Source organism: Halyomorpha halys, unplaced genomic scaffold (assembly GCF_000696795.3).
Source record: "Halyomorpha halys isolate HHAL.00 unplaced genomic scaffold, Hhal_1.1 Scaffold367.1, whole genome shotgun sequence".
Taxonomy (NCBI): domain Eukaryota; kingdom Metazoa; phylum Arthropoda; class Insecta; order Hemiptera; family Pentatomidae; genus Halyomorpha; species Halyomorpha halys.
Window position 1 is genome coordinate 159,409 of NW_027115775.1, and position 10,471 is coordinate 169,879.

The window sequence follows — 10,471 nt, forward strand, 5'->3', positions numbered from 1 at the left end:
TTAGAATATGAAGGATTTTTTTGGGGGGGGGAGGAGGAGTTTATATTAAAACAAGATAAAAATCCCTCAGACGAATAAATGTGAACGAATATTTCCATGGCTTTGTATTTATAGTAAAAAAAGAATTTTAGTAGGATGAAGAAGGTTATAAATAGCCAAAATTATAAAAAAAACTTCGCGAACATATATAAATGTAAAAAAAAAAATTACTTGAAATTAACATCAATAAAAAAAATTGTATTCTTGTACTAATATGAAAATGGTAAATGAATAATAATCTTCCTTGTTTAAATTATATTAGTTTTTACCAAGACAACAAAGTTTCAAGGTTATCCCTCATCTTCAGGCTGCTAGAAACAAATTCTCCAAATTAACACATGCTCTCAACATTAACCCTATATCACATTATTTATTAAACTGTTTATAAACTATTTACCTGATTAACATTTCTATATAATATATAAATTACTCCTTATTTGTCTCATCAAGCTAATATTAACATATTATTGTAAATAAATGAAACTTACTATAATTATCAACTATTACATTTTATAAAACAAGGAGAATAATTATCTTGCTGAAGGTTATCTTTAACAATGATAACAACTAGATAGAACTGTAACAATAATCTCCTACCTCTATTACTACAAAGATGAAAACATATTATATTAAAAAACCAATTTTATATTGTAACCAATTCAACAAAATATTAGATAAATCTAAATTCTTTAACTATTGTACAACCCTAAATTGTTAATTTATTTACAATATCTATATAATGTGTGCATAAAGTCTTGGTGTCTGTTTTAAAATTGATTACTTTGTCTATGTTTTTAGTGATGTATACTTCTTCTATTATTTTTCTATTTTCATTATTTATTTAACTTTGGCGATTTCAAACTTTTCTTCCTCACTTCTTCACTTCAGTCATGCTATTCAAATTATTTATTACTTATATCATAAATACAACTCCATGGAGGTATTCGTCGAAATTTTTTTTTTTTTTGGGTGGGGGAGGAGGAGTTTATGTTAAAACAAAATGAAAAGCCCTAAGAAGAATAAATGTCAACGAATACTTCCATGGCGTTGTATTTATAGTAAAAAAGAATTTTAGTAGGATGGCCGGGGTGAAGAACATTATAAATGGCCAAAGTTATAAAATAACTTAGCGAACATATATAAATGAAACAAAAAAATTGCTTGAAATTGACATTAATAAAAAAAATTGTATTCTTATAGTTTTATTTTTTACGATTGCTGGTTCAATGATGTTTGAACAATAATATATAATATGTAATAATATATAAATAAAGATGCAACATATGAAATACAAACTTGAATTACATCTTAACATTTTGTATTTATCTTATTCTGTTACAGTACGGTTTTGTGAACTATGCTCTAGAACTTTTGGTCCTCAACAAGTTTGGAGAAGAAATATGGGTAAAAATAAAGTACGTATTTTTCAAAAATACAGTTTAATTTTTATAGCTATTTAAGATGTATTATTTATTGTTACGATGTTAACATTTGGTTGAAGATTATTAAGTTATATTCAGATTTCTCTTTTTTTTTGTTTTTTTATTGTATGTTAATCTCTCTTTATCCAGTGTCTCTATTCGACACAATAATTGGTATTATAACTTAATGAGATCGATTCGTGACATTCATTAAGTGTTTGATATAGGTCTACTTTGAATTAGGATTCCCTCAGTACATGATAAAATTATCTTCCCGAAAATTTACCCTGGATTAGGCGTGGGGTACACGGGTCACGATGTAGTTTCGTAATTCCATATCCGAAAATATTAATGTTAAAGCAAGATAAAGTTAACAGGAATATATTAAATAGACTCATGTTTATGAATAAGAATATATTACTATTATTATATGGGTGACAGACCATGGAGGTCTAAGTTCTCGCGCGATGTATAAGGAAATACATTGCACGTTTCTTGACGAGTATTTTCGTAGGGTGGGTTCGTCACTCCCACGCCTATTTTTTGTGAGCGCCACCCACTGCATTGGTTTTGTTTAATTTTATGCTTGTAAAAATCTTGGATGGGGCCGGGCTCGAACTCTCATCCTTAGGGTTGGTAGACAGGCGCGTTGCCACGCTGCTACCGCTGCCCCCATGAATACAAATATAAGCAAACATAATTCAGGAATAAAAATTTTATTTAGAAAACACATTTTGAAAGGAAGAAATTTTCTTAATTCGAGATGAAGAATAAATAAAATAATGCTTGTAAATGAATAAAATGTTTAACTAAGGAAATTAAAAAAATAAGAATTATTTATAATTTCGCTAAATAAATTTTGAATTTTATTAAATTTATACCTGTCCCAATGTATATCATATGCGATTGAAGTATTTTAGATACTACATCCGCAAGCTACTAGAAACTAAAACTACTAAACCAAAGGAGCTTTTAGTGCTTGGAAAAATGAAATATTTTCCTTCTTCCTTAAAAATAATACATTGCACTCAGTTTTGAATATTTGTTCATTACCAGGCCAAGATTGACGGGTTGAAGTTTAATTCTCATTCAAAATTTAAAGAAAAAACTAAATTTTATAATATAATATTATTTTTCTACCGAACTTTGCTCCCACCATCTGAAAGGTATATTTTTACTCATTCCTCCACAGCCCTTTCGTACCTTTCACTACCATTGGTAGGCCACATCTGGCATTAAGAAAATATTAAAGTGGAGCAATATTATGCTTTAAGGAGTAAAGTAATTCGACGATACTTTATTGTCGTATTATAGACTTTAAATTGATAAGAATACATTTTAGTGGTTTAATTCACTGCTTATTTATTCTTTTATGTCTAACAAACGATTTGTTTCAAATTCAAGAAAAGTGAGTTTAAATAAATTTATATTTTATGGGAGACTTTCGTACCCCATGTGCCTAAATGTGTTATACCGAATCGAGCACCTATTCCAACATTTATGGATTTTGGATTAATTCCAGTTTAAAAAAATGAACTGTTCATAGGTAATTCGGTGGATGCATTTAACATTTTTTTCTCCTTAGGACATGAGACTGTGTTTGAATTTTCTGAGGTTTTGTTCATTGTTTAAAAAGTGGCAGGTTACAGGAAATTTATAATTTCAATTTTGTACGAGATGAGGAAACCAATTGATATCGAGTGCTATAGTGAAGTCTAAGAGCAGAATTTATTGTTACGTCGGTGAATGGGAGGTGCCGTTGTTGTGACCGCTTGCTGTAACTATCCTTTTGGTTAGCGGCAAAGAACCACACTTCGACATTCTCACTATTTGCTCATTTAGCATGCAAAGTCACCGGAAGGTATAACCTATATCACTGTTAGGTAGTTACATTTCACTAAAGAACTGTTACGTACAATAGAACGGAGAAAGGAGAAATTTCTCCTCTTCAAATGTCTGTGAAATATAGTTCAAATACTCGTAACTGTGATTAATTATCATTAATTACTATATATATATATATATTAAATTGATATTAAAATCGATTTGCAATTGAAAGTTTCAAACAAAGTTTATATGTTTTCTGTATTTAATGTTTCAGATTTTTGTTGTTACTTGTAAATATGAATATTAGCAAAAATTGTACCTTTCCATTTATTGTTTTTAGTTTAATTTATTTGATTTTTTATAATTTTTTCCTTTTTATTTATTACCAGAAGTTAGTCATTTTATGTTTTATGATATGACATATAGTTTTATTTTATGTCCTATTTTTATTTCATATATTCTGTTAATTATTGTTGTTCATGTTTATGTTTCAAATTCATTGGTTTATTATATTTTATGACGTTTTATAATTTCATTTTTATTTTGTACTTTACTCTAAGGCATTAATTAAAGCCTAATTTTGACGCATGTATATTATTCTAAAGGGAACAATCCTAGAATAAATAAAGACTATTATTATTATATATTAACCTTGTGAGGAATTTATCCTTGTTTATGATAGCGATAATCATTTTTAATTGTTTGAGATTGTGATAATCCATTTTATATAATTTCCTCATATTTTGTGGCATAATCTCTGCCTGCTTTACGAGAATCCCAAAATCTTTCGTTCTCCTTTTGTCTCCTCTTGCTGCTCAGGAAACTACTTCTTGATACTTGCATATGCAGAAGATGCCGACTGACTGATAAAGATAGGTCTATCGCTTGTTCATTGGAACAAGAATCCACTTCTTTTTTTAAGTTTTACACTTAACATACATTCCAACTTAACATAACATATGGTAATACTTGGAGACTAAAAACGCAGCTAACATTTATTGAGGCAACGAAATCCATTATCACAAGCCTAGGCCTGAACTTTGAGATAAAAGAGCCTCTGCCTGACTTTACTAAACAAAGCGTTCGGATGTGTCCATATGCTATAGTGCTGGATCTAATAATGGCCATCAACAAATCCATGACTCCAGCGGAAGAACTAAGGACTGTGGGATTGGCCACTATAGCCGAGTGCTACCCTGAGCCAGAATGGATCCATATATACACCGACGGGTCAGCTACAAAGGCAAATAAAAATGCGGGTGCAGGTGTCTATAGTAGCCTGTTCCAACTGTTAGCACCTACTGGAGCAAACGCTACCAATTTTGATGGAGAGGTAGCTGCAATTGCTTTAGCTTTAGAAAAGATTACTCACGCCTGCGCAAAGAAGATAGTTCTGCTGTCGGATTCTAGGGCAGCACTGCTGGCAATAGCGTCTGAACGTCCCTCAACTAACGCTAGAATTCTCGCATGCCGGAAATCCATACCATGTAAAAGAGAAATACTTACAGTATTGATAATGCAGTGGATTCCAGCCCATTGCGGTATACCTAGGAATGAAAAGGCGGATCGACTTGCACGGTTAGGGGCTAGCCAACCACAGCCGCTTCTTCCTATCACCATGGACATGGCGAAAGAAATGGCCCGAAGCGCCATCACTGGAAGAGCAGAGGAAAGGAGTAGAGGAGAATGTGGGGGCAAGAACTGGGCGGCATTGCTAGATCCTAAGAGGCGGCCTCCATTGACTTTACCAAGAGCGGTGTCAGTGGCATGCTTCAGGTTGGCTACTGGACATGACTATTTGCGGCACCACCTGAAGAGAATAGGAGTGACTGAATCTTCGGACTCCGTCCTGTGTGGAGTTGGTGAGATGACTGGCTATCACATATTTGCATGTGCGGCAACGGCGGAATTGATTACAGACAGGAGTTATATCGGCAGAGCTAAACTATACTGGGCTATACGAAACAAAATGGCGGAAATGTCTCCTTTGGCGTAGTAAAAAAACAAAAAAAAAAACACTTAACATATATTCAAAATTAGTACGTTACAATATTAATTATATTTTTACATTGCAATTAAATTAATTGTAATTTTGAATATTCATTGTAAAAATTTTAAGTGGATTTCCTTATCTTGCTTATCAGATTACGATAAGTTAAATGTACCCTTTTGATCTCCTTTTTGCCTATATACGTTTTTATAAAAAAAAAAAAAAATGATAAAGATAAAAGTAACTTTTTACACACATCCAATACAATGTGCTGTTAAAAGTATTCGTGAAAAAAAAAAAATAATTGGTGATGTATATGTCTTTCTCTACCTACGACATTCTATATTCCCTGCTTTTAATTGTTAAAAAAAAGTAAGTAATTATCAATTCTGCTAAGTTAAAATATTATTTATAAAACTACTATATGACTCCATCTAAAGGTTCTTACCTATGTGATTATTAAATGAATCAACTTGTACTGTTAAAAAAATCCATTTTAAAATTGTAAATAAGATATAATGGCCAGTAATATTTAAGTGTTAATATGTTAAAATTTATCTTTAAACTAAATATAGGCAGTTTGTGGCCGAAATATGTCTATAAAAGGAAATCACGGACTATAGGAAGTTTTTACATTTAAGTTTATTTCAATTCTAAAAGCTTTAACGGTCAGTAATAAATTAAATGTCCTTTTGCAAACAAGTGGTTGAATTAATCAAATTTTAACCCATCATATGGTAAGCAATTAGTAGAAGTAGTAACCATCTGTAAGAACGAATTTAAATCGGAAATATATTCTTCTGTTCTCATCTTCATTATCTAGATAACCTCGTGTATGCACATAAGGTCAGATTTATAGAAATAGAGGTGCTGGAACTCCCTTCCGGAGAGGGAGAGGGTATTTCAGATTATTAGCTTGAAAAAAAAAAATCATATTTCGGCTTTCCGACATGCTTATGATTTTTTTACGTGAAGTCTAATAATTAGGTCATTTGAAACTAATAACACCTAATAATACCTAATGGTTTCTTGTACTTAATAAGAGTCAATCCAGTTCCGACCCATTTTTTATATACACACTTGGTAATATAGAAAAAAATTAATTTTTATGGCTGTTTGTAGGAATTTCGGTCTACTGTAACATGTAGGATATGAGCCAAGGGTTGAAACAGACGAGGAAATGAGTAGCTACTTAAAAATGAGTTTGCGGCCGGTCTAGAACTTCATGTTATGAGACATTATGTATGGTGGATCACCACACGTTTCTACATCCCCATAAATAGGATGGAGGCAAGCCAAATAACTTACGTCTCTTTAATGAGATGTTTATTCATTTTTTTCTTTTCTTATTTTCCCCAATAATTTAATAGTTGATAGTTAAGTAAATGGGAGCGGGTGGCTCAGTGGTAAGGCACTGTGCTACGCCCTCCAAGGATCAAGGTTAGAATCCGGCTGTGGCAGATAATTATTTGATGTTTGACTGTAGCCGCGATTCAGCTCTGTTGGTCCGGGAGCCCTCCGAGGTCCACCCAGTCAGAAGTAGGTACACTTAATTGGGTAAAAATCTGGCGGTTTTGCGTGATATTGACCAAATCACCTCCTTGCACAACCGTTGGTCTAGTATCAGTACTTCTTTACAAGGTACTGCACCCCTGACCCTTCATGGGTTGTAGCCTTACAGAGTTTTTTTTTTTTTCGATGTTAATAATCATATTAAACATAACATATTAATAGAATGGCTAAGAGAAAGGTTGAGAGCCGCAACAATTTTGAAAAAAATTAGTATTTTAATCGAAATGCTCCTTTGGTTCTATATAAAGCTATCTATTGTGTTTCTTCGTCCAACACCATAATTATAACACATTTACCTTTAACATTATGAAATAAATAAAACATTAAATAAGTATTTCAGAATTATTTTGAAAAATTTACATCATGTGGCTTATCATATTCTTGACCCTTGCCCCTTAAATTTTAGGAATTCTATATCGCGAGGCAATTTAAAAATGGCTGCTTTTCCCCTAATTTTATATTTTATTAGCCATGATGATTTTTTATTATTTAATTTGTTTTGTTTAAGTGGTAGTTAGAGCTCCATTCACCTTCGCTTATGGTAATTTTTTTTGCCACGGGTGTAGGTCAGTGGTGTAGTGAAAGCCCATTGCGGGCACAGCGTGAGCATAACGCATCAGATACGGTCTCTCCTTTATTCGCCGGTGGTTGGCCCAATTGTAATCATTTCTTTTGTCGGAGCGCCATCATACCTCTTATGCAACCCCCTCCATAGTTTAGGCTTTATTATTTTCTTTTTTATTCAATGTACGACAGAGACTACGGCATGTGAAATTTACTATAAGCCATCCAAGAAAAAAAAAAATTTACATAAAATTGTATACGTTAAAAGACAAATAAATGTAAATAAACTATAAAAATATAAATAATAATTAATATTTTTTTTCTGATGGTTCTACACACTTTGCACATCTTTGGCCGCCCAAACCAGCCTTCTCCACGTCTGACTATCTTGGGCAAGTACTTTCCTGTTTTCTGAACGCAGCTCTTTCGCATGTTTGTTGATTCTGTCTATCCATCTGATTTTTGGCCTCCCACTTGGTCTCTTGCCTACTAAACTGGCTTTCATTGTTGCGAAGAGGTGTCCTGATGGATTGCTTCCAGCCACATGTCCCGCCCCTCTTAATCTCATTGCCTTCACATAGTGAGATATTGATTGAACAGTCTCTGCAAGCAGTTCACTGTTAGTTCTTCTCCTCCATGTCTTAAATATTTGATCCCAGATTGTGCCCAGTAATTGTACGTAGGACCTTTCGTTTTCGTTCAAATCGCTCGATTCTGCTTTCTAGAGTACCTGTTAGCGCTCAGGTCTTGCAGCCGAATAACAGAGCTGGCTTTATCGTGACCTTGTAGACCCTTAGTTTAGATTTTTCGGAGTTCAGTATTCTTGACGGAGAGAAGGCTTTTTTATACACTGGTCTATCTCAGTCTGTTGATCATTCATTGATGTTATTGTGGAACCGAAGTATTTGAAAATTTCTACTTTCGGAAACGATTTGCCGTCAACGCTAGACTATGTCGTTAGGGTGGATTTTTTGGCTTACAAAAATATATATATATATATTTTTTTATCTTCATTTACTTCTAAGCCAAAATTAAACATAGATATATTTATATTTATTCGTAGAGGAAAATATAACATTCCTTCAGTTTTTTTAAGATTCCTCTATTATACTAAAATAGTTCCTCTATTTTTTAATATTTACCTTAATTAATTATTCTAATAAAATGTTTTATGTTAAAAGGAAAAAGGCGAACGTTGTTATGGAAGGAAAGTTCTTAGTACGGCAAATCTACGACGACTGCATCACTTACAATCTGATAAGTGCAGCACAAGAAGTGCTTGGTATGTTATTGTTTTATACTTCATTTAATATTTTTAATAATTAAATATAAATATCGATTACTACAATGAAATTTTTTGTTGACCATTAATTAATTTACTAATCATGAATAGATGGCTAAGCTCCAGAGAATTAGTCCTGTTAGCTATGATTGGTAATGGTACAAACCATAAACCCATGAGGGCATATATTAATTGTTTACAAACCCAAGCCAAGCTTACTATAGTCATAAAACCTGTGTTGCTATTTTCTTTATATTATACAAATTATTGAAATAGAAACATCTCAATCCATAAACAGATAATCATACTAAAATTGGCGTGAAAGTACAAGCTGATTGAATTTTAAAATATTTTTTATTTTCTTATGATTTAATTATATGAGGATAATTCTAACCTAAATTCATATATAAAAAATTAAAATTAATATTTCTAGCTGGTGAATGTCTAGTAAAGTTTTAGTAAATACATGAAATAGGCAGTTAAACATAACAAAAAAAGGCCGATAAAAAAAAAATTAATTAACTAGCAAGGGGGGGGGACGGTATGTCCTCACCAATTTTGATAAAAATATTTTTTTATGATTCAACCAAAAATAGATTTTTTTGTTCCACAAATATTTTCAGATATTGGTTTAGTGTTAATTATTGTATTGACGCCAGTTTGGTTCCAAAAAATTTTCACTATACTTAACGTCGTAGATGAAAACAGTTCTCATGGCGTATAATTCAATTAACCCATTAGAATCTTAATAATTCAGGTATTTTATTTCAATGAAGTTCAAAACAATAAAGATTAACATTTTCAGATTACAACAATATAATATTTGTAACACTCGAAAATTTCTGAATCACAAATAATTTTTTATATTATATTTACAATATTAAGTTAAAGAGGGTTCTGATTTAAAAAAGAAGAGTATCATAAGAACTGGCGTCAGATCTGTTTTTTGCACTTTAAAAAACCCTAGATTTGATTTTTGGATTTTTTTTTCCAGAAAACAAATATTTTGGTTGAATAATCTTGTCTTGGTCCAAAATCGAGATGTACAATAAAGTAGTTTCTTTTTTCTCAACGGCCAGGGCCCACTGGACAAAACGGCTGGAAATGGTTCGATTTTTTTTCAGTTTAGAATAACTAAAAATATTTTGATATTTTGATGAAAATTGGTGAGAATACCGTGCCCTCTCTTGTTAGTACAAAATATTACTAGACAATCTGCTGTACTTTTTTTAAGGATTAAAATCAACATATCAGCTAATAATTTAGGAAAGACACTTCCTATACGGATTTAGGGATGATTATAAGAACGTTGCTATTACAATTTGTTTGGGGTGGAGGTTGTGCAATATCTTAAACTTTTCAACTATATTAAAATATTTATTTTTCTCAACTTTACTAAGAAATATTTTGATTTTCCAGACTTTTATTTCAAAATTTCACTCACCTTTCACGAAGTTAGCACATGAAGATAATGCATTTTCTATTTAAAAATTCCATTTAAACTCCAAGGACCTGGGTTCGAATCCGGCTGAGCAGAAAATTGTTTTCTGTTACAATGTAGCCGTGGGTCAACCCTGTGGGTTCTGGACCCCATCCCAGCCTTATAAATGGGATACCCTTAATTGGGTAAAACTCTTGCGTTCGAGTGTGATTCTGACCACATTACCTGTAGTAAGTACTGCACCCTTAATCCTTCATGGGTTATATATAGCAGTACAGATTTTAATTTTTTTAATTTTAATTAAATATGTGTATATCTGATTTTTTTAATTCTTT

At 32.0% G+C, this 10,471-nt stretch overlaps 1 protein-coding gene across 3 annotated transcripts in view; it reads left to right on the top strand.

Annotated features, from left to right (window-relative positions):
• Positions 1-10,471, top strand: part of Gycbeta100B (guanylate cyclase soluble subunit beta-1-like) — a 98,198-nt gene that overhangs the window by 8,291 nt on the left and 79,436 nt on the right. For all 3 annotated transcript variants that reach the window (XR_001343311.2, XM_014422359.2, XM_014422360.2), the window contains exons 2-3: positions 1,381-1,454; positions 8,595-8,695. Coding sequence is in view for 2 of the 3 variants with exons in the window: in XM_014422359.2 (XP_014277845.1) it covers positions 1,381-1,454; positions 8,595-8,695 (175 nt within the window). In the remaining variant the exon portion in view is untranslated. The remainder of the gene's footprint in view (positions 1-1,380; positions 1,455-8,594; positions 8,696-10,471) is intronic.